Source organism: Cetorhinus maximus, chromosome 13, assembly GCF_964194155.1.
Source record: "Cetorhinus maximus chromosome 13, sCetMax3.hap1.1, whole genome shotgun sequence".
Lineage (NCBI taxonomy): Eukaryota > Metazoa > Chordata > Chondrichthyes > Lamniformes > Cetorhinidae > Cetorhinus > Cetorhinus maximus.
Genome location: NC_135891.1, coordinates 34,712,487 through 34,738,062, shown reverse-complemented (window position 1 = coordinate 34,738,062; position 25,576 = coordinate 34,712,487). Strand labels below are relative to the sequence as shown.

The window sequence follows — 25,576 nt, the reverse complement described above, 5'->3', positions numbered from 1 at the left end:
CCCATCCTGCTCCACTGACCTGTGTTCAGGGATCCATTGGCAATCCTTGGGCTGGGCCTTGGGGCATTACCAACAACTGTTGCCGCTCCCAGTGGCAGTGCCAGCAATGGAGAGCTGCTGGCAGTTCTCCACCTGGGATTTCCACCTCACTGGGGGGGCTTGATTGTGTAGAAGGCCCGATGATGGCTGGTTAAGTGCCTGAGGGCACTTAACTAGTGTTGGGCCTCCTCCACAGAAGTGACATGGGATTCATTGGTTCTCGAATCAGTGGTGGGGCAGAGGGAGAGACCCCTGTAGGTAGAACTAAATCTCAGCCATAGACTTCCCAAAATCTCACTTATTCTCAGAACAAAAGAAAATAAAATCCACATTTTGACTGATCTCCTGTGGCATTGTATGTGGTAAGTTGGAAAATATTATTTCTTCCACCTGTTTCCTGTTGATGTTTCAGATCTCCTTTTCTGCTTTTGTTTCTCCCTTTCTCATGAGTTGTTCTGCTTCTCTCTCCCTAACTTCCTTGTTGTTCCTCTTTTTCTTCTATTCACCTTTATTTTTGGGTTAGTGCACAACATGGTGTGGCAGGGGAGGAGCGGCCAATAGCTATAGGTTGCATTTGGGATTATGGGGCAAATGTGATCCTCAACTCCTACCTTCCTATTCCCAATCACTCCTGCTTCTTACCTCTGCTCTCGTCCATCATTTCACATCTGTCTTCACCTTGCCAGGATTCTTCCCACTTTTGTCATCTCCTCACACCCATCACTTCCTCTACCTCTTTCCCTGCTCAACCATTCCGCCCCCTTGCTCAACTGTCATTCATCTCATTCTTCCCCCTCCATCCATCCAATCCAAACATTCTTTCCAAGGATGAGGGGTGAGATGCCAGAGATCCCTTCATCCTCAAACTATTTTCTCCTTCTCTTAATGTTTTTCAAATCTATTTACCTCAAAGAGACTGTATTTTCTTTCAAAATTCAACTTAACTTCAGAAGAAATCATTTTAGACTGAGGAAACTTGCATCCTCTATCTGCCTCTTTCACTTCCTGTCTTACAGGTGTTAACGATTTGAATTTCTGAACTGTGTAGAACATTAAAAACAAAAGGCACATCATATGTGTAAGAAGCACATTGTGATATTCCTCGGTTGGCTTCTCACAGTTTTTTTAGAGTACCTCAATATAAATTGTACTCAATAAACCTTTCAAAATGTGTCTTCTAACTTTTCTTCAAATGATTATGAAAATAAAGTGAACAAAAAATTCAAGAATATGAGGAAAAATATTCTATCATCACAGCTTGCTGAATTGTACTAATGCATCCTGTGGAACCTAATATGCTGCACGTGCTCAGACTAGACAAAAGCAAACTCAGCTCACCTTATCACAGTTCTATGTGTAAATATCAAGTTCAAGCACAGGCTTCTGCAAGAGGCTGCAGCATTCATTAAAAAGTTATTGAAGGTATTAGAAGACAATAAACAGTTTAAACCTAATAATGCCATCGTCCTTCCTTCCTCTTTCACTTTTCTCATGTTACTTGGGGTCACCACAATGCTGGTTGATCATCCTTCATACCAATGATCTTTTATTTTGGATTTGATGGGTGGCTTTACAGCCAGATGCACTTTCTGCTGCTCACCCTCCCCATTTATCCAGGCTGGGGTCAGGCATTGATATACTTGCTTGCACCATTGGCTGAGTTCTTATGTGGCAAACAAATCCTAGACTGAGACTTGAACCAGGGCACTTCAGGTTCAGAGACAGGGGAGCTACCCACTGAGCCACTCCAGCTCCCTCTAATCATCTCATTGTAAACTATGTATTTTATCAATTTTCTGATTTTGCTTCAGCCCTTATTATAGAAATTTCAGTTAACGAGAAAAGGGAGACCAAAAATTTCAGAGCGCATTCTTGGAGAAAAGGGAACATGGCCCACAAAGGTACATTTTGGGGGCCCATTTGTAAATCGAGAAATCTTATTATCAGGAGCAATAACCACCAGTACCCCAGGCCTAATGCCACCTTCCAACTGGTAGTCCTGGGAATCAGAAATAAGAGAGGCAGATGAGATGAAAATAGGTCAGGATGCCACTTATATTTATAAGCAGTAAGCATAAAAGGTTGACCAGTAAAGTAGGGCTGGAAAATCCAGGTCTGGCCAAGGAGAAGGAGGTGGGTCTCCACTCCCCATTTTCACATCATTTCCAGTGTTATCCCGCCTGATACTATGTCATAATTTCAAAGGGAGTTGAATAAGTATTTGTGAAAGAATATAAAATGGCACAATGAAATGGAATTAGAATAAAGAGTTCCACTTGAAGAACCAACCCTGGCCCAGGGTTCATCCATGTTGTAAATTCCGCAGTACAGTTCTTTCATTTTTTTTCTCTTTTTTTCTGTTATCTCTTTCTTTCAGGACTTGAAATTATATTGCACAAAGATTAGCAAATGAAGATGTTATGAATTTGCATAGATTCTTCTGTCTGCTATTTTTACAGGTGTTGACTCTTTTATTTCAGCAGGTTGATATCTTGGTTAATATTGTGGAATATAGAATTCAATACAAAAACATTAAATAGCTGGATATGAATTTCGATACTGTAATTTTAAGGCCTTACTCCTTTTTCAATATTCACACAGCTGTATAAATTATTTTGTTTGTCATTTAGAATTTCCTTGTGTTTTTCAGCAATAAATAGTATGTAGTTTGAGCTAAACCAGCATCTAGACCTCTCCTTTTTTTTGTCTCCGAGCAAAATAGGACAACAAAAAGTTTTGTTTGAATTAGAGGTTTCCGTGCAAGGATAAACCAGCTGGGCCAATTGGGCTCACTCACATACATTTATATTGCGGTCTTTGTTAAAATATATCTGAGTACAAAATCAGGATAATTTTATTTTCATCTCCAGAATTGGTTAATCCTGCATAATCTGAGGCATTTTACTTATCATCCATCAAATAAAGGCGTCAGGCATATCCTGGTAAATAAACATAAGCAGCAGCATTGATGCATGTAATTGTGTTGTGGGATTTGGGTACTGCATGGTTTGTGGAATATTGTGGTTACTCTTGTGTTATAAGTGAGCTCAGACAACACTGGTCCTCTGCCAAGCTATTGTATTAGCTAGGTCATGGAAGAAGCAAATGAAATCAACAGTTCAGTATTGGGATTTTCAACCTCCATTAATGGCCATAGCAGTGTAAATTTGACACACAAAATGGTCAGTGCAACAAGGTAGGTAACATGAATAACCAAGTGATGTGAGTGGAACATTGCATAAGTATACCAACTTCCATCTTTATGCCGAGAAACACTCTTGACCACAAGTCCATCAGGCAGTGGTCGGCACGTAACATCCTAGAAGCCCTGTGGGAAAAGGAGATGGTTGATCCTGTTGGATGGTTCCCTGAGCAGACTGTCAAAGTCATTTGGCAGAATGCCTCTTTACCAGAACTTTCCAACAAGCACCAAGACGTAGCTTGGCTGGTGGTGAGAAAGGCCCTCCCCGTCAGATCCTTCCTACACGCCAGGAGTCTCACCCCACCCCCACATGCTGCCTTTTATGTGGCTGTGGTGGGGAAGAGACTGTTGTTCACCTCCTTGTGGAATGTGCTTTTGCGAAGCAGGTCTGGAGAGGGATGCAGCAGTTTTTGTCAAGGTTCATCCAGAGCAGGTCTGTGACACAGAACTCTGTGCTCTACGGGCTGTTCCCAGGAAGACACACCGAGACAAACATCAACTGCAGCTGGAGGATCATCAACTTGGTTAAAGACGCTCTTTGGTCTGCCCAAAATTTGTTGGTCTTCCAGTGCAAGGAGTTGTCTCCGACCGAGTTTTGAAGACTGGCACATTCCAAGGTCCAGGGCTATGTGCTGAGGGACACTCTAAAGCTTGCGGCAGTCATCGCACAGGTGCAATGGGGAAAGGTCGCTGTCTAAGATTTTTCAGCCATAGTGCACCGAGGGGCTGGGAATTGGATAGACCCCTCAGGCTGTATGCCTCACATTGAATGTATGCAGTGAATACTACATGTATCACAATTGTATTGAAGCACCTCAGAATGCAACATGATCTATGTAAATAACCTGAATACCATTGCACTGTCTCACTGCCAGTAATGACCATGTTGAATTGTCTGTTATGTTCATTGATTGCATTATGGAAAACTTGAATATGATTGCACTTTTTGTGATGGCCATTTTGAAATGTTTTGTAATGTTCTTTCAGATATTTTTTGAATAAAGTATATTTTTCAAAAAAAAAATACCAACTTCCACCTCTGACTGGCACATTCCAGTCTAAGGCCTGTCAGCCATATTGCACCAAGGGGCTGGAAATTGTAAAGAACCCCATGGGTTGTATGATTCATATTAAATGTAGTGGGAACATACGGAATAGGAGTAGAAGTAGGCCATTCGGCCCTTCGAGCCTGCTCCGCCATTCAATAAGATCATGGCTGATCTGTTTGTGTTTTGAGTTCCACATTGCCATCTATCCCTGATAACTTTTAATTCCCTTGCCTAACAAGAATCTATCTACCTCTGCCTTAAAAATATTCAATGACCTGCTTCCACAGCCTTCTGAGGCAGAGAGTTCCAAAGTCGCACAACCCTCTGAGGGAAAAAAATTCTCTTCATCTCTGTCCTGTAAGGGCAACCCCTAATTTTAAAACAGTGCTCCCTCATTCTGGACTCACCCACAAGAGGAAACATCCTTTCCATGTCCACCTTGTCAAGGCCATTCAGGATCTTATACATTTCAATCAAGTCACCCCTCACTCTTCCAAACTTCATTTAAGTAATACTCTGCTTTTTTATTCTTCCTGCCAAAATGAACAACGTCACATTTTTCGACATGATACTCTATCTGCCAGATTTTTGCCCACTCACTCACTCACCTATCTATGTCTGTCTGCAAACTCCACACGTCTCCTTCATACAACATACTTTCCTACCTATCTTTGCATCATCTGCAAATTTAACTACCATGCCTTTGCTCCCCTCATCTAAGTCATTTATGTAAATTGTAAAAAGTTGAGGCCCCAGCACAGACCCCTGCAGGACTCCACTTGTGACACCATACCAATCAGACAAAGACCCAATTGTGTATGGTATCTGTTATTTGCCAGCCATCCAATCTTCTATTCATGCTAATATGTCACCTCCTACACCATGAACATTTATTTTCTGCATTAACCTTTGATGTAGCACCTTATCAAATGCCTTCTGGCAATTCAAGTACAGTACACCTACAGGCTCCCCTTTATTCACAGCACATATTACTCCTTCAAAGAACACTAATAAATTGGCTAAAGGTGATTTCTCTCTCTCAAAACCATGCTGACTCTTCCCAATTACATTGACTTTTTCTAAATACCCAGCTTTAATCTTATTAATGATCAATTCTAACACCTTCCCTACAACAGACGTTAAGTCTAGCTGGCCTATAGTTTCCTGTTTTCTGTCTTCCCCCCCTTGAATAGAGGGGTTAAATTTGCTACTTTCCAGAAACTGGGCAATTTTGGAAAATTAACACCAATGCTCCTCCTACCTCATCAGCCACCTCTTTTAAGACCCGAGGATGAAGTCCATTTGGACCTGGGTACTTGTCAGCCCACAGCTCCAACAGTTTGCTCTGTAATGGTTCCCTAGTGATTGTAATTTCACCAAGTGCTTCCCTCCCTTCCACTTCCTGATTTACAGCTATTGATGGAATGTTTTTCTATCCTCTATAATGAAGACAGAAGCAAAATACATGTTCATTTCATCCCCCATTTCCTTATTATCTATTAACTCCCCATTGTCACTCTCTGGAGGATCAACACTCACTTTACTTACTCTTTTGCTTTTTAAATACCTTTGGAAACTCTTGCTATCCATTGTTACATTTCTAGCTAGCTTCTTCTCATACTCCAATTTCTTTCTCCTGACTAACCTCTAGTCACATCGAATGTATACAGTAAATATTACATGTATCACCATTGTATTGAAGCATCTCAGAGTGCAACATGATCTATGTAGATAATTTGCATATCATTGCACTTTCTGTAGTGACCATTTTGAAATGTTTGTAATGTTCTTTTTATTGTACTGAAGCACCTCAAAGTGTAACATGATGTACGTAGAACATTTGAATATCATTGCACTTTCTGTGGTGGCTATTGATATTTTATGGATAAAATATATTTTTGCAAACAATAAACCTGTTATTTCTTTAAAATAAGTTGAAATAGTTTGTTACTGTTTTGGGATGTAGGGCAGTGTTTTCCTGTGGGCTTCTGAGCCCTGCTCAAATGGGGGGGAAACAGTCATTCACCTGTAATTTACCCTGAAATGACCAATTAGTGGTCAGAAGGCAGGTTTGTTGTCCAATTAAGGACAGCAGGGGAGGGGGAAGGAGCTGGGAAGGGCCAATTAGAAGTCTCCCGGCATGAAAGCAGCAGCAGGATTCCAGGGCGGGTAAGTGAGAGAAAGTGGATGCACCAAAATGGAGGTGCCCTAAAAGAGTGACCTGTGGCTGCTACTGAACCCAGACAGTCAAGGAGGGCCTCTAACCCTGCCTGGAGTGCTGGGTCCCGTGTCTACGGTGCCTCGGGCAACTAAATTGCTCCCTGCTGTCTGCCATAGTTGCAGACCAACTGGAAAATCCCAGTCAGCCTCCTTTAATATGCCTTAACTGGCCTTTAATTACTTCAATTGGCTACCCACTGTTTGTGAACGGGGGCCCTTTCACTCATCAGCCCCATCCTGCCTCTTAGAAGATGCCCAGGTATGGGATGGAGCCAGGAACCTGCCTCTGTTTGCGGCCCTGGTAAGGTCTAAAAACCCTGACCAGTGTATCAGACATTAATAAACAAACAATCATGCATTCTTATTCCAAACCAAAATCAGGGCTTAAACTTACTGTGATTCAAGTATATTTTTCAAATGAGTTTTCTCCCTCTTGCATGAATGTTGAAGTCATTGCTGTTGTCTAAATTGTATGGTTCTGAATCTGGAATTTGCTTCTTTTTCTTTATGCAATGTTAAAAATATTTAAATATTTAAACTCTTTGAATGTAAACCAGAGAAATAATCACAAGGGAATCACCAGTAGGCACTGCTAAATGAGTAGGCTTTTCATGTTTGATTTCTGGACATTCTCAGAAAATAGGAACCAAACGGTCTAATTCCACTCCATTTACTGAATATTTCTATGATTTGTGATGTGACAACATCACATCCAGAATTTACAAATTTTGTGAGTTGTTCTTTGAGAAATACTTGAATGGTTAGAACGCAATTAAAAGGTCCAATTTTAAGGATTTTCACGATTACCATTTTGAGCTACTTCCTGACCAGTACAACCTTATCAAATTTACCAGTTTTACAGTGCTACCTTTCTTGTCATCTACATTATTATAAGAATGAAATTTACGCTCGAAAAATCTTCTAAATTGTTTTGAGAAACATTCAACTTCCTCTGTTTCAATTGAGAGAGCCCCAGTTTTGTGAGTTTTAAATCAAAGTATGGCTCATTATCTCTCCTGAGTATGATGCAATTCTTGCAAGCGTTTAATCTTGATAACATTTTTAAAAGTCTTAGGCGTATACACAATCCTTTTTCCGCACCACTTCACTTCCTGTGGCCATGCTTTAAATCACACTTTTATGTCTTTTTTTCCATTTATAAGTTCTAATGTCCACATTTGTAATGGAAATGTCTACATAAACTTGTCGTGCTGATTACAGGTGACTGTGGAACAGCTTTCTGAGTTGTTTGTGCCAGATTGGCTGCAACCCTGTTTCTTTGATCCTTTTGAGCTAATTATGGTTTAAGCTTAGTTGTAAGACGTAAAATTTAAGATTACTTGATAGAATTTAAAATTTATTTGTCTTTTTAGTTTTCCATTCCTGTCTTGTTTGATCTTAAGTTGTTAACCCTCCTGGACTGACCAAGAGTTTCCTAGAATGGAACATGGATCTCCACTGTTGCTGCGAGTTGCCCAGGATTTTAAATTTCACTCTGCAGCAGGACCCCTCCATCCCTGTTAAATCACTGGCTGAAAGCCAGGAACAGTTGGTGTGCCAGGAATAATTGGGAGTCAGAGTGGGGTTCAGAGGTTGGCGGGGCTATTAAAAGTTTTGTGGGGGGGGGTCTGGAATCTGGGGAAGAGGTGCAAATGGATGTAATTGGATGGTGGAAAGAGAGATGAGGATGGGAGCTCAGTGAAAATGAGGGCTTGGTGAGAGGGTTACTGGGGATTACGGACAAAAGAAAAGAAATGGGGATGGTAGCTTGACGAGAGAGGGAGAATGGGTAGGGATCATGGTCACTGTTGGGGAAACTGTGTGGTAGGTATGCTCTGATTTAATTGGGTAGGGGCAAAGGTTTAGCTGGGGCTCAGTGCAGGGTATTAATTATATTGTTACGGACGGGAGAGAGATGGTGGACTGACTTTGCCCCTTTGCTCCTCATCACTCGGTTGTCTGCAACAAGATGTATTTATTAGAGGGAGTGTTTTAAACCTTTTGAGTTTTGTGATTGTTAGCAATAGACATGAAGCAGGCGTTTGGCTAAGTTTAAGTCAGAAGAAAGGATAATGTTTATTCACATAACACCCCAAAATGTAAATGCAATGAAAAACACTCACTCCCTCACGCACACAGACACATACACACAAGCTAAGATGGACTCTAGAGACAAAGCTTGCTTTTAGGTTATGAACCGAAATACCAGAATCAAAACACGTGTTTAAATTTAGTCCTTTAAGATGCATGCACGGCAGCCTGGATGGATTCTTTCTCATGATTCTCTGGATGAATGGGAGCTAGAAGCCTCTGTGTTTCCAAATGAAGTCATGACCCAGTTTCTGTAGAGATGAATCTTTGCAGGTGAAGGCAAATTAACCACCCTCTCACTCCTTGGTTGTTCTGACAGGGTTCTATTCTTCTTGCTGGAGGAATGATCCCTCTTGTCCTGTTGGTTTCCAGACTGACCTGTATTTAGCTGGTTTATGCAGTAATCAGATTTATTAGTTTCGATCATGTGACCAGATGGTCAATACTTCTATTGTCCACACAAAGGATTCAAGGTCAGAAGCCATTGCTTCACAATGGGGGATGAATGGTGGCTGTTCACACCTGCTTGTGATAAATTGGTTTCTCCACATCTCTCTTTGTTAAGTGTCAAGTTCGCAGACAGTGAGTCAGTCTGGGGGACAATTGATTTTGTGTTTTGGTAAATACTCAGTCAATAGGATGTGTAACTTCATGTGGTTTTGCACTTTGAATGTTTTTTCAAGGAAGGACATTCTACCCATAGTCATATGCAATTTAAGAGCTTTCTAGAGACCTGAGTTAATTCTTTATCTACGCAGAAATCACAAAAGGTCCTGATCCTTGATTGCCATCTTTGCAGCACATTGTCCTCTTTTTAAAGTCAATTTCAAAAAGTCTAAATTGCATAAAGTCATATCTTGAAATTGAGGAATATGATATCTTTACTGAGTAAGACATGCCCCGCCACAAGGAAAACATATGGAATCCCAATTCTTTTTTTTACATTGTTTTCAGGGTAAAGTAAGAGAAACATGAACACCTCAACATTCCCTCTGCACTCATTCAGACATCCAAATCTAGATCTTACAACTGCTCCAGCTGGTGTTGTCTGCATCAACCATTTTCTGCTCGAGTTTGAATTTCTCATCATCCCCTTTTGGATAAGGCACAATCTTAATTGATTTGTTTTGGGACATTGAAGTTTGGCCCTGGGGAAGCTTTGTTCAGACACCTAGTGCCTTCTATCCTTTTAAATCCCATTTATGTGTTCTTGAATGTGGTTGGATATTCCCCAGCATCTGTTTGTAGTAATTTGGGAATTTGAATACCAACAGATGTACTGTTTTTCCTGTGGTTTGGGCTAAGTGCAAACTCAAGGGGATCGAATTTCACAGACTGCTGTACAGGCAGCTTTTCTGTTCCAAGGTTTGTAATATGCAAATTTCTGTTACTGCATTGTTGCACTACTTGTAAAGTCTTTACCTTGATTAACGTTTCCACAACCCATGAGTCCAATAGTTCAGGTTCTGGTACTTTGATAATTTTTATCTCTAGGGTGACAGTGGGTGCTAAATTGTTTTTAAGCCCTTGTGAGGCATGAGTCTCCTTCTGCATTTTTTCTTTAGTGGGTTCTGAAGCTAAATTTTGGGTTTGGTTAGCTTTGAATTTCAAACCTGACTACTTGATTCTTCAGTGAAAAAATCCATACTGGCTTAATTTATGCTTTCCTTGTAGTGTTCACAAATGCTGTTCATCTAGGGTGTATTCCCTTCCCTTTCCCTTTTGATGGGATGGTGATTTCCCCCAATTTTCCCCATGTCCTCAGGAGCACTACTGCTCACAGGTGGCTGTCCAGCTTCTGCTGTACTTCCCTGTTGCTTTAACATTTGAGCACAGACGCACAACTTTCATGGCCACAGCCATGGGTTCAACCACAGAGCCCTCTGTTGGTCAACCCTGCTAATTCCAACAGTTCATTTTCACATGACTGGGTTTACCACAATGTAAGCAGGTTGGGTGAGCCCCTTTCTGACTTCTTCTTTTATAAATTGGAGAATGATCTGTCCTTCCTCCTCCATTGTCTTTCTCCTTGGACCTTTTTTCTCCTTCCCCTTCTTCCCTTTCACTGTTATCCGATTTCCCTTTGTTCTCCCATTTGCTGTCCTTCCCGGACCTCTTGAGATTATTTGGGAAACGTTTTCCTGCATTAAAGGGTCTGCGGGTCAGCTCATAACTGTTTGCTGTGATAGCAGCATCTCTCACCCTTGTTACTCTTTGTTCTTTGATATGGGACTTTATTTAAATTGGGATGCTGTTTTAAAATTCCCACAGTAAAATTATTTTCTTTAAGTTTTCCTTGGATGGGTCTAATTTCAGGGATATTACCCAGTCATCAAAAGTTACATGTTTTTCTCTTTCAAATTCAAGGTAGGTCTGGGCAGGCTGACTTTGGGAGTTTCTGAATTTCTGGTGATATGCCTCCAGTACTAACTCATAGATATTTAAAATAGCAGTTTTCATCTGATCATAATCACAAGAGCTTTCTTCCAACAACGTGGAATAAGCTTCATGAGCCCTTCCAAATAATTCACCCATTAAGAGTAGGGTCCGGGACTCTTTTTTCTATTTTAGTCTTTTTTTCAAATTTTCTCAAAGGAAATGAAGCAGGATTCGGCTTCCTCTTCGTTAAGTTTGGGCACTAGCTGTAAACATTTCAGAAAATCAAAGCTCTGCTCTGAATCAGAATCAAAATTTTTAGCAGCACCCACGCTATCCAATTACAGTTTCTCCTTTTACAACACAAATTACCTGATTTCCCTCTCCCACTGCATTTCTTTCTCCCTTTCTCTTTCCTTTTCCCCCTTTTGCACTTTTCCCCTTTGGAATTCTAATTCCATCTTTCTTATGGCAATTTCCCTCTCCATTTGAATTCCAGCTCACATTCATTTGTCAGTTTCTGGTTCTAGGTTTGCTTCCTCTGTCTATTGGTTCAACTTTTTTTTTATTCATTCATGGGACGTGGGCTTCGTTGGCTGGGCCAGCACTTTTTGCCCATCCCTAATTGCCCTTGAGAAGCTTGTGGTGAGCTGCCTTCTTGAACCGCTGCAGTCCATGTGGTGTAGGTGCACCCACAGTGCTGTTAGGAAGGGAGTTCCAGGATTTTGACCCAGTGACAGTGAAGGAATGGTGATATATTTCCAAGTCAGGATGGTGAGTGACTTGGAGGGGAACTTCCAGGTGGTGCTGTTCCCATCTCTCTGAAGCCCTTGTCCTTCTAGATGGTAGTGGTCGTAGGTTTGGAAGGGGCTGTCTAAGGAGCCTTGGTGAATTCCTGCAGTGCATCTTGCAGATGGTATACACTGCTTACTGTGTGTCGGTGGTGGAGGGAGTGAATGTTTGTGCATGTGGTGCCAATCAAACGGGCTGCTTTGTCTTGGATAGTGTGAAGCTTCTTGAGTGTTGTGGGAGCTGCACTCATCCAGGCAAGTGGAGAGTATTTCATCACACTCCTGACTTGTGGCTTGTAGATGGTGGACAGGCTTTGGGGTGTCAGGAGGTGGGTTACTCATCCCATGATTCCTAGCCTCTGACCTGCTCTTGTAGCCACAGTATTTATATGGCTAGTCCAGTTCAGTTTCTGGTCAATGGTAATCCCCAGGATGTTGATAGTGGGGGATTCACTGATGGTAATGCCATTGAACATCAAGGGGCGATTGTTGGATTCTACCTTGTTGGAGAAGGTCATTGCTTGACATTTGTGTGGCGCGAATGTTACTAGCCACTTGTCAGCCCAAGCCTGGATATTGTCCAGGTCTTGCTGCCTTTGGACATGGACTGCTTCAGTAACTGAGGAGTTGGGAATGGTGCTGAACATTGTGCAATCATCAGTGAACATTCCCACTTCTGACCTTATGATGGAAGGTAGGTCGTTGATGAAGCAGCTGAAGATGGTTGGACTGAGGACATTACCCTGGGGAACTCCTGGAGTAATGCCCTGGAGCTGAGATGACTGACCTCCAACAACCACAACAATCTTCCTTTGTGCTAGGTATGACTCCAATCAGTAGAGACTTTTCCCCCTGATCTCCATTGATTGCAGTTTTGCTAGGGCTCCTTGATGTCACACTCGGTCAAGTGTGGCCTTGATGTCAAGGGCAGTCACTCTCCCCTCACTTCGGGAATTCAGCTCTTTTGTCCATGTTTGAACCAAGGTTGTAATGAGGTCAGGAGCTGAGTGGCCTTGGCAGAACCCAAAGTGGGAGTCAGTGAGCAGGTTATAGCTAAGCAAGTGCCGCTTGACAGCACTTTTGATGACCCCTTCCATTATTTTACTGATGCTGGCGAGTAGATTGATGGGGCAGTAATTGTCCGGGTTGGATTTGTCCTGCTTTTTGTGTACATGACATACCTAGGCAATTTTCCACATAGCCGGGTAGATGCCAGTGTTGTAGCTGTACTGGAACAACTTGGCTAGGGGCGCAGCAAGTTCTGGAGCACAACTCTTCAGTACTATTGCTGGAATATTGTCAGGGCTCATAGGCTTTGCAGTATCCAGTGCCTTCAGCCGTTTCTTGATATCATGTGGAGTGAATCGAATTGGCTGAAGACTGGCATGTGTGATGCTGGCGACCTCAGGGGGAGGCCGAGATGGATCATCCACTCGGCACTTCTGGCTGAAGATTGTATCAAATGCATCAGCCTTATCTTTTGCACTGATGTGCTGGGCTCCCCCATCATTGAGGATGGGGATATTTGTGGAGCCTCCTCCTCCAGTTAGTTGTTTAATTGTGCACCACCATTCACAACTGTATGTGACAGGATTGCAGAGCTTAGATCTGATCCGTTGGTTGTGGGATTGCTTAGATCTGTCTATCACTTGCTGCTTATGCTGGTTGGCATGTAAGTCATCCTGTGTTACTTGCTTCACCAGGTTGACACCTCATTTTTAGGTATGCCTGTTGCTGCTCCTGGCATGCCCTCCTGCACTCTTCATTGAACCAGGGTTAATCCCCTGGCTTGATGGTGATGGTCAAGTGGGGGATATGTCGGGCCATGAGGTTACAGATTGTGTTTGAGTACAATTTTGCTGCTATTGATAGCCCACAGTGCCTCATTGATGCCCAGTCTTGAGTTGCTAGATTTGTTCGAAATTAGCCACACAACACGATGGAGGGTATACTCAATGTAAAGGCGGGACTTCGTCTATGCAATGACTGTGCGGTGATCACTCCTACTGATACTGTCATGGACAGATGCATCTGCAGCATGGTGAGGATGAGGTCAAATATGTTTCTCCCTCACCACTTGCTGCAGTACCCAGTCTAGCAGCTATGTCAGTTAGGACTCAGCCAGTCCGGTCAGTAGTGGTGCTACCGAGTGACTCGCAGTGATGGACATTGAACTCCCCCACCCAGAGTACATTCTGCGCCCTTGCCACCCTCAGTGCTTCCTCCAAGTGGTGTTCAACATGGAGGAGCACTGACTCATCAGCTGATGGAGGGCGGTATGTGGTAATCAGTAGGAGGTTTCCTTACCCATGTTTGACCTGATGCCATGAGACTACATGGGGTCTGGAATCAATGGAGTACTCCCATGCCAGCTCCCTCCCGATTGTATACCACCACCTCTGATGGTGGTGGGACAGGACATACCCAGGAATGGTGATGTTGGTGTCTGGGACATTATCTGTAAGGTATGATTCTGTAAGGATTACTATGTCAGGCTGTTGCTTGACTAGTCTGTGAGACAGCTCTCCCAATTTTTGCACTAGCACCCAGATGTTAGTAAGAAGGACTATGCAGTGTTGACAGGGCTGAGATTGCCGTTGTCGTTTTCGGTGCCAAGGTCGATGCCAGGTGGTCTGTGCGGTTTCATTCCTTTTTTGTGATTTTGTAGCGGTTTGTTACAACTGAGTGGCTATTCAGAGGGCATTTTAAGAGTCAAAGGTCTGGAGTCACATGTAGGCCAGACCAGTTCCAGTGAACCTGATGTGTTTTTACAACAATCGACAATGGTTTCATGGTCAGCATCAGACTTTTAATTCCAGATTTTTATTGAATTCAAATTCCACCATGTCATGGCGAAATTCAAACCTGGGTCCCCAGAGCATTACCCTGGGTCTCTGGATTACTAGTCCAGCAATAATACCACTATGCCATCACCTCCCCAGATCCAAATGACTAGCCAGGATTTGTATATTTTGGCATTTTTCGCTTTTAGTTCTTATCCTTACATCTATCTGCTTGACTCCAGCTCTTAATTCTTCGATATTTAATGCTTTAATGCAGTCCAAGTTACCTCACCTTTACCTTTACCTCAAATGATTCCAAATTCCAGACTTGAGCCTCCAGTCTGTTACTGATGGAAGAGAGATGGTTGGAAGACATTTTCCCTTGGCACCTCATCTCTCGGTTGTCCACAAGATGTATTTCAGAGGAAGTTTTTTAAAACCCATTTTGTGTTGTGACCCCTAGTAATACACATGAAGCAGGCTTTCAGGTACATTTAAATCAGAAGAAAAGATTATCTTTATTCATATAACATGTGAAATGTAAATGCAATGAAAAACACAAACTCCCTAATGCACACAGACACACATGCAAGCAAAGATGGATTCTAGAGACAAAGCTTGCATATATATTATTCACAAAAATATGAGAAGCAAATCACATGTTTGAATTTAGTCCTTTCAAATGCACATGTTGCAGGCCTGGATGGATTATTTTTCATGATTCTTTGGGTGAATTAGCATTGAAAGCCTCTGGATTTCTAGATGAAGTCATCATTGAGTAGCTGTTGAGATGATTCTTTGCAGGTGAAGATAAATTAGCCCCACTTTTTCACTGCCTAGGTTGAATGGTTGTTCTGGCAGGGTTCTATTTTTCTTGCTGGAGGAATGGCCCCTCTTATCCTGTTGACTCCCAGGCTGACCTGGCCCTGGCTGGTTCTTGCAGTAATAAGATTTATTATCTGGTCAGTTTTGATCATGTAACCACATGATCAATACTTCTATTGTCCACACAAAGGATTCAAAGTTAGAAGCTATTACCACACAATGTAGGATGAATAGTGGCTGTTTACACCTGCTTGTGGTAAACTGGTTTCTTCGCACCTCTCTTTGAGAAGTGTCGACCTCTCAGACACTGTGTCAGTCTGGGGGTTACTGATTTTGAGCTTCTGTAAATACTCAGATGATAGGCAATATGAATTCACAAGTGGTTTTGCATTTTGAATGTCTTTTCAAGGGAGGGCAATCCACCCACAGTTACTTACATTTAAGACCTAAGTTAATTCTTTGTCTGTGCATAAATCACAAAAAGTCACCTGACCCTGGGTGGCCAGTTCATTTTGAAGTTTATTGTCCACTTTTTAAAGTCAATTTCAAAAAGTCTACATTGCATAAATTTGTATCTTGAAAGTTAGGAACGTGTTATCTTCACTGGTCATGACAGTATCAATTGGGGGGAAGTACCTATTACTGGAGGGCATTGATTAGATGGTTACTTGAGCACATATGAAGAGACATTGACACAAGGGTGGAGTGGAGTCAGGACATATATACCTGTAATGTTTCACTCTGCAAATAAACATATCCCAAGCAAAGATTGGCTTTGGATTCTTCCTTTACCAAATGGCTATCTCGGGTATAACACAGGTTTGAGAGAAAGGGAAGTGCAAATGTTGCATACGGAAACTGGAATTATTTTTTCAGTGCGATTGAGACATTTTCTGGAGAGTGAACATGGTTCTCAACTGTGTTAGTTGTGTAAAAAATGAGTTAATGTGTTGTTTTCAGAGGCGGTGTGAAGGTTATCAAATGGTGGAAAATGCTACTCGATGGAATAGGGTATAAAAACGGTATGACAAGCAATTTCCATTATAATTTTAGAAACAATTTACAGTAAGGAATATAAACATAAGGACAGAATTAATAACTTCAAAGTGCAGATTGAATTATGTCCAAGTATCCACCTGCCTCTAACAGCACTTCACCTGGAAACTTTGGACGTGACTCCTTATGTGCAAAACCACAGGAGAGTGAGATGCAAAGCTTAAAGAGATTAAGTAAGTCAATTTGTAGAGACAATATATGAGGCAAGCACTGAGTGAACCAGTGAACATTGTGTCACCTCTATTACCGTGCTCGAATTATCCACAAGGATTTTCTCAAGACAAAGCCTTGCATGAGACGTTGCTTTATTAGTCTGCTCACAACAATCTATTCCTGTCTGACATAAATTGATTTCAGAACCTACAAAATGTTCAACTGAATTCGTGGCAAGATTTCCTGACCAGTGACAGTGAAAAGGTGGTGGTAAAGTCTTCTTTGTTTTAAGCTTATCTTCATTCATATCATGGCAGTATCTGTAGAAAAAGAAACAGAGTTAACGTTTCGAGTCCAATATGACTCTTCAGAGAATTCTTCTTCTGCTCCAAAGAAGAGTCATGTTGGACTTAAAATGTTAACTGTTTCTCTCTCCACAGATGCTGCCAGGCCTGCTGAGTATTTCAAGCATTTTCTGCTTTCATTTCAGATCTCCAGCATCTGCAGTATTTTGCTTTTATTTGTTCAAATTGTGCAATGTTAAAGACTCCCAATTATCTGTTAATTTCCATTATTCTTCAGGGTTTCCCTCTATTACAGTACATTTCAATGTATCTTTAATAAAGCAAAAAATGGCAATCTTCAGAAACATATTATCTATTTTTGTTACCAATATCTCCCTTTAGTAATTACAGGGTTAAGTTTTAATAGGAGATAAGTACAGACCACATGAAAGCAGATATAGAACAAACCACAGCTTGTGTCAATGGCAGTAACTGTGATTAAGTACAAACTGTTTACATTACCCATATCTGGCTTTTTAACATTCTCTGCGGCTTATAATTAGTCACTGTGGATATGTTACATTAGTTAGTGACATAAGCAACTGGTGACACAAATGTAGAGCAAGTAAACCTCATACTGCCCCGACTCAGATTTAGGTTGGGAAAGTGCATTCCAAAGATTTGGTACAGCATGTTATAGCATTGTCTGTTCACCTCAGGGATCTAGTTTTGAATGCATTCTAATCCTTGAAGGAATGGTGAGATCAGGGAGGGGGCTGCTAGTAGTGGTGAAGATTGCAAAGGTGATGAGGAGCAAATCCATGAAGGAATTAAAATAGGCTGTTTGCTGCCAACGCCGTGCATGCACAATCGTACTGTTTTACTCCGTGACGTCATTGCAAACGATGAAGCATAAACAAACCCAAGTTAGTACAATGCCAGTTGAACATGTACGTGTTTTACCAAACTGAAAACTCAGTACTGTATTGTTATTTACTGATATAAATAGCCCAGAGAATTACCTGGTATTGATAGCAAAGGGAAAAAAAATACAACTCTTAAACTTGTGTCCATTAACCTTCAGTTCCAGAAGAGCGAAGATCTGCTCATGCGCAGACAAGTGGGTATCAGTGGCTATCTTGCATTGGCAGGAGACACAGTGATAAATATGAGAATGAAAATGTTATGTTTGAAGCACTGAGGGACGAGGAATACATGCAGATCAGTGAGGACAGAAGTGATAAGTGAGTGGGATAGAATATGGGGAACAGATTCAAATGAACCATAAATATTTCACTCTTCAGCATTTACATGCTTCTCTGGGATGTCTCCTAAAGGGTCAACTAAAGGGACATGCTTCACTTGGATAAGCACAGCCACAACTGTTCCCAGCTTTCATTATCTTTCATGCTATATAAAGATCTGTTTTCCAACAATGTTCTTCTTATGCCATACACCTGCTGAAGTTAAGGTGAGTGCTTGATCGGGTCAATGTGTTTTATTGCAGCTGCTCATAAGCATAATGTTAACTGACAACAATGTTCTCTTATTCCTCCAGTGTTGAGGCGTTTCTTGTAGTCTTTTGACTATACAAACAGCACAGCCATGAATTTCTTCAGGTCATGTGTTGGGCTTCCGGTGTGTTTTAGGTGGACCGAGACAAGTATGGATGTAAAATGGGATGTGACCTAATAAGATCACGTCTATGTCTTGTTGACATCAACATCAGGATTTTGTTTCAGGGTGGCTGAAAGTGATTATTTTGCCCACCCCATGAAGTTTGACATAATATAAAGAAATGGAACTGGTGGAATGGCATGGTTTGCTGGAATTTCCAATAGTCCTATCTCCTGTGTCCCAGTGTACTGTCCACTGCCAAGAAACAGGCATATAGTACATTTGTACAGCAGGGTTGGGACCCACAAGAGAGGTCTAGGCAGGTTTCATGGGTTGGAACACTCCAAGATTATATTTTTGGATATGATGAAATTCACCATCTTACAAAGGGTGATTTCAAAAATTTGCTGCAAGACTGACAGTGACAGTTGAGTTTGGCAGGTCCATCTTGAATTTAACAAAGTAAAACTTACTCCTCGGCCACATCGGCAATAAGAAGTGAGGCCAACTTGTCAAAAAATGCTGTTTTATGAAATGAGGATTGCAACATCATGAAACAGAACAGGATATGAGCAGTGCAGCAATCAGGAATACCGATGATTCAGGATTTTGAAAGGAAACAAGTGCAACAATGCCACCAATAGTGGAAGGTGTAATTATTGCGCAACAATTTGTTTTTCATCCTGGCATGTGGCGACCCTTCATTGTCCTCAGTTGGAGGACCTTCTTGGACAACTGGTGGCAGTCTGATACAACAAAGCGGCTTGTGGACGACATCAATAGTCAATTATGTTGGTGTAGGAGTAGAGCCAAATGTACACCCAGCATTCCTTCCCTTTCCTTCCAACACACATCCAAAAGCACACTGCTAGTTTTCACAGGTACACTGATGACACCCAGGTATACCTCACCATCATCTCTCTTGACTCCTCCACTGTCTCTAAAACGTAATTTTGGCATTTATTGCTAAAGGAATAGAGTATAAAAATAGGGAAGTGTTGCAACTGTACAAGGCATTGGTGAGACCGCACCTGGGGTACTGTGCAGAGTTTTGGTCCCCTTACTTGAGGAAGGATGTAGTTGCATTGGAGGTGGTTCAGAGGAGGTTCACTGGATTGATTCCAGAGATGCAAGGCTTGTCTTATGAGGAGAGATTGAGCAGTTTAGGCCTATACTCGCTCGAGTTTAGAAGGATGAGAGGAGATCTAATTGAGGTATATAAGATGCTAAAGGGGATAGACAAAGTAGACGTGGAGCGGATGTTTCCACTTGTGGGGCATTCTAGAATGAGAGGCCATAGTTTTAGGCTAAGGGGTGGTAGATTTAAATCAGAGATGAGGAGGAATTACTTTTCTCAAAGGGTCGTGAATCTGTGGAATTCACTACCTCAGAGTGCAGTCGATGTCAGGACGCTGAATAAATTTAAGGAGATAGACAGATTTTTAATTAGTAATGGGTTGAAAGGTTATGGGGAGAGGGCGGGAAATTGGAGTTGAGGCCGAAATGAGATCAGCCATGATCGTAATGAATGGTGGGGCAGGCTCGAGGGGCTGAATTGCCTACTCCTGCTCCTAGTTCTTATGTAAGACTACTTGTTCAACATTGATTATTGGATTAAATATTGGCAAATTGGCATTGTCTTTGGTTGTGCTTCAAATTTTTTTTCTTAGCCACCTCTCCATGGCAACCGTCTGAGACTAAACCGTACCGTCCGCAACCTTGGTATCATATTTTACCCCAAGATGAGCTTCTGACTACATAGAAAGGAAATATGGCTGTGAAAGCGGGTTTTAGTAAACACCACTGAGAAAGGAAATATGGCTGTGAAAGCGGGTTTTAGTAAACACACTACTACCTCGACTACAGCTCCTCACACCCCGCTTCCTGTAAGGACTCCATCCCATTCTCTCAGTTCCTTCGCCTCCGTCGCATCTGTTCTGATGATGCTACCTTCAAAAACAGTTCCTCTGACATGTCCTCCTTCTTCTTTAACCGAGGTTTTCCACCCACGGTCGTTGACAGGGCCCTCAACCGTGTCCGGCCCATCTCCCGTGCATCCGCCCTCACGCCTTCTCCTCCCTCCCAGAAACATGATAGGGTCCCCCTTGTCCTCATTTATCACCCCACCAGCCTCCGCATTCAAAGGATCATCCTCCGCCATTTCTGCCAACTCCAGCATGATGCCATCACCAAACACATCTTCCCTTCACCCCCCCGGCGGCATTCCGTAGGGATCGTTCCCTCCGGGACACCCTGGTCCACTCCTCCATCACCCCCTACTCCTCAACCCCCACCTATGGCACCTCCCCATGCCCAGGCAGAAGATGCAACACCTGCCCCTTCACTTTCTCTCTCCTTACCGTCCAAGGGCCCAAACACTCCTTTCAAGTGAAGCAGCATTTCACTTGCATTTCCCCTAACTTAGTCTACTGCATTCGTTGCTCCCAATGCGGTCTCCTCTACATTGGAGAGACCAAACGTAAACTGGGCGACCGCTTTGCAGAACACCTGCGGTCTGTCCGCATGAAAGACCCAAACCTCCCTGTCGCTTGCCATTTTAACACTCCACCCTGCTCTCTTGCCCACATGTCTGTCCTTGGCTTGCTGCATTGTTCCAGTGAAGCCCAACGCAAACTTTCCACCCCACCCCCATTAGAGCTGTACCTTGAATGTCCTGCCATCCATTCTTAATTTGCACATTCTCTTAGATAATATCACCACCTTTAACACCTCTTTGTTCCTTTGTCTGTAACATCTTTTGATTATCTGCTCCTATCACTGCTTGCTTGTCCCTACAACCACACCCCCCTCCCCAACTTCTCTCTCTCCCACCCCCCTTAAACCAGCTTATATTTCACCCTTCTCCTGATATTGCTCAGTTCTGTTGAAGGGTCATGAGGACTCGAAACGTCAACTCTTTTCTTCTCCGCTGATGCTGCCAGACCTGCTGAGTTTTTCCAGGTAATTCTGTTTTTGTTCTGACTACATATCCAGGCCACCACTAAGGCCGCCTATTTTCACTTCTACAACATTGCCCAACTTTGTCTATGCCTTAGCTCATCTGTTGCTGAAACCCTCATTCATACTTTTGTCACCTCCAGACTTAACTATTCCAAAGCACTCCTGGCTATTCTTCCACATTCTATCCTCCATAAGCTTGAGGTCATCCAAAGCTCTGCTGCCCCTGTCCCTGTTCACACCAGATCCCTTCACCTATCACCCTTGTGCTCGCTGATCTACACTGGTCAAGCCTTGATTTTAAAATTCTCAGCACTGTTTTCAAATCCCTCCATGACCTCACCCTCTGCATCTCTGCAATATCCTCCAGCCCCACAACCCTCTGGGTTATCTGCACTCCTCCACTTCTGGCTTCTTGAGCATCTCTGATTTTAATTGTTCCACCATTCAGACGCCTCGGCCTTAAGCTCCGGAATTCCCTCCATAAATCTCTGCCTCTCTTTCTTTCTTGCTTCTTTTCAGATGCACCTTAAAACCTACCTCTTTGTCCAAGCTTTTGACCATCGGCCCTAATATCGCCTTATGTGACTCAGTGTCTAATTTTACTTTATAACACTCCTGTGAAATGTCTTGGGATATTTTATTACCTTAGAGGTATATAAAAATAAAGTTGCGGTTTGTTATGTCTTGTGGTTCCCAGAAGTTCGAAATAATCACACTTTTAGACTCAAATTCTTGAGTTTCATCAAATATATTTCTCAAATCATACCATGTGCTGCAGACTGATATGTTGTTGCTCCGTACAATGACTGCAGCAGAGCAGTGAGTGCTGTGCTGCTATGGATACTTATTTATAATATGCTGGAACATATAGTTCCTAAATCATATTGGAAAATATAACTTGGTTATTCTCGGATGTTTGTGAACAGTTGGGTTTTTACGGCAACAACTGCTTCCCAGTCATGAGTGATACCAGCATTTTATGACCAGATTTAAAAATCACACTCAATCTTCCAACTAACATGGTGGAATCTTAACTCAGGTTCAAGCCCCTGATTGTATCATCCCTGCGTGACCATACCCTAGGTAAAAGCCATTCAAAAATGAAGATGAAAATTTATCAGGGGATGCAAAGCTGTCCTGAAATTATGCAGACAGAAAATGGGAGCAGATGTAAAATGTTTAATAACTAAACATGGGAAGAAAAAAATGAGACGGATTGTAAATCTCAATTTACATGGATTGGATTGTTTTAATTAGTGAGGCACACAGAAATAGTTTAACAAAAGGACCAAAATAATTGGGGCGTTTCCGTGAAAACAAGTGACGATTGAATGGTTCAATTGTGACAATGTTTCTCGTTTCATGTGGAAAACAAATTACCTTCATTCTTAATCCAGACAAGCGATGCCTCTTTCACACAGCACTCACTCCCCGATTGAGGAGTGAAGGGACAGCTTGGCCTTGTCCCTGGTCGGGGGGGGAGCAGGCCCTTCGTTTCCATGACGCCAACCGCAGGTCGCGGGGGCGGGGCGAAGGCCAGGGGTCAGGGGCGGGTCACGTGCTAACTTGCCAACATGGCGGCGCCTGAGCCTTAGGAGGAATTCGTCGGCCGCTGCTGTCTCCGTGATTTCACTGTCATCGACAGCCGAAAAATCATGCACGAGGGCAGCAAAACGAAAAACATGTTTCTGACCCGAGCGCTTGAGAAGATCCTAACCGATAAAGATGTGAGGAAAACTCACCATTCCCAGCTCCGCAAAGCCTGTGAGGTGGCCTTGGGTGAGTTTCCTGGTTCGGCTGAAAGAGGGAAGGAGAGATTTCGTGAAAATTGAGGCTCGAAATGTATTAACCTGCTCACTTTGCGCATTCCTCTAGCTAACTGAGGCACGGATTTGACTGGCACTAATCTCAACTCCAGGGCAGCTGAGTATCTGCAACTTGGCGAGGAAAAGGCCTTCCTCCGCTTCTTTGAGAATTCCCTTTTCATTGACTTCCGCGATTAAAACCGTGCTGACAAGACAGATCTAATTGAGGCACCAGCAGCTACCAGCATTAGCGAGACCTTGCAACTGATTGCATTTAATCTGATTCTATCTTCTATGACATTTAAAACATTGGTAGCTTAAGTTTATTTTGCGTGCGACCCATCGTCTCACCCTTGCATCTTTTGTTTTCAGATTTTGAAACTATCCTTATTAGTACTAGTTGAGAGTAAAAAAATGGGCCTCTGCTCAAGAAATTAGAAATCACTTTTCTGTAATCTAGTAGATGTAGGCTTTGAAAGTACAAGATTAGATAAGACTCTGGTGCGGCTGACTATTCTCGAAAATAGATATCCCACAATTGCCTTTCTTCACCAATTTATGCATTTCTTTTGTGAAATTTTCCACACTACCTGCACGAATTTATTTTCCTTGTCAGTCTGTTCAATGTGTTCACTTCGTCTAAGCTTGGGTTTTCATAATGAGTGATAGCTGTACACTGAGCCCTGTTGTAGAATTTGTGTTTAAATGTATGAAGTTCTGAAGTGAAATTGTATATAATTTACCTAACATAAATATCAACCATAAACTGACAGATCTGAGTAATGTGAGCAGCCAAGCTCTTCTGTGTTGTTTTCATACTAGTTTCTTGACTAAAATTAATTTCACATTCCAGTAATGGGTTGAATTGTAATATGGAACCTCAGAATGAGTGCAAATGACTTAACCTCACAGTGGGTATCACAAGGCTATATTGATGGTGAAATTTGTGTGTGCTTAAATGTTAATAGCATATAGCTAAATCTTGTGTTGCTGAGACAGAGGATATGGTAGAAGTCTGCAAATGACAGTGAAGCAAATGAATTGTGGTATAGCATGACAAATTTTGTTGTGGATAAAGATTAGAGTCTGATGCATGTTCTACAGATTTAAAATATTAATTGTACAGGTGGTACTTGTAGGGCTGTGGTACATTATATGATATTGTTGGCAAATGAAAGAACTTGGATTTACAAAATGTCTTCTATGATAATAGAATGTCCCAAAGTGCTTTGCAACCAATTAAATACTTTTGAAGTGTTGTTACTGCTGTAATGTAGGACAACGTGGAAGCTAGGTTACGTAATCTGTGTTCCTACAAATTGCCATGAGTTAATATCCAGTAATAACTTGTGTTTATGTAGTATCTTTAATATAACATAAGATCCCAAAGCATTTCACAGTGGCATTTCAAAACAAAATATGAAACTGAGCTAGTTAAGGACGAATTAGGGGAGAGGACCAAAAGCTTGATCAGAGACCTAAGTTTTAAGGAGTGTTTTAAAGAAGGAAAGCATAAAGAAAGGCAGAGGAGTTCAGAGAGGGATTTCCAGATCTTAGGCCTAGGCAGCTCAAAACATGGCCATTAGTGGTGGAGCGATTAAAATCATTGATGCTCAAAAAGCCAGAATTAGATGAACGTAGATGTCTCAGGGCTGTAAAGCTAGAATGCAAGAAATGTGGAGAGGCAAGGGCATAGAGGGAGTTAAATCGAGGTACAAGTTAACTGGGAGCTAATAAAGTCAGCGAGCACAGGAATGATTGATGAATGGAATTTAGTTTAAGTTAGGACATGGGAGCAGAGTTTTTGATTCAAGTTTACAGAGGGTAGAACATGGGAGGTTGGTCATGAGAGTGTTAGAATAGTCAGGTTTAGAGGGTTTCAACAGCAGATGAGTTGAAGTAGGGGGATGTAAGAGATGTGGGTGATAGGTGATCTTAGTCATGGCATGGACCAGATAATGTGTTATAGTGCAAAAGCAAAATAATTTGAAATAATAAGAGAAAATGCTGGAAATATAAATATATAAATGCACAAATATAAGTTGTTGAAATACTCATTAGGTGAGGTCGCATCTCTTTAGAGGGAAACACTATTAACTTTTTAGTTCAATGACTTTTCATAGAACTGGAAAAAATTGGAGATGTAGCAGGTTTTGAACAAATACAGAGACTGTTTTAATGAGTTTAGCTGAAGGATAAATATTGACCAGGAAACTGGAAGAATTTCACTGTGTGAAAATGTTTTTTCTCACCTCACGTTTGCTTCTTTCGCAATATGCTTTAAAACTGTGCCCTCTGTCCTTGGTCCGTTTACGAGCAGGAAC

At 42.0% G+C, this 25,576-nt stretch overlaps 1 protein-coding gene across 1 annotated transcript in view; it reads left to right on the top strand.

The window, feature by feature from the left end:
* The first annotated feature begins 23,006 nt into the window (after positions 1–23,006).
* The window catches only part of LOC144688541 (brefeldin A-inhibited guanine nucleotide-exchange protein 2-like), a 110,750-nt gene continuing 108,180 nt past the window's right edge, over positions 23,007–25,576 (top strand). Inside the window, exon 1 of the mRNA XM_078555252.1 lies at positions 23,007–23,226. Within this exon, the coding sequence (XP_078411378.1) occupies positions 23,103–23,226 (124 nt within the window). The 5' untranslated portion in view covers positions 23,007–23,102. The remainder of the gene's footprint in view (positions 23,227–25,576) is intronic.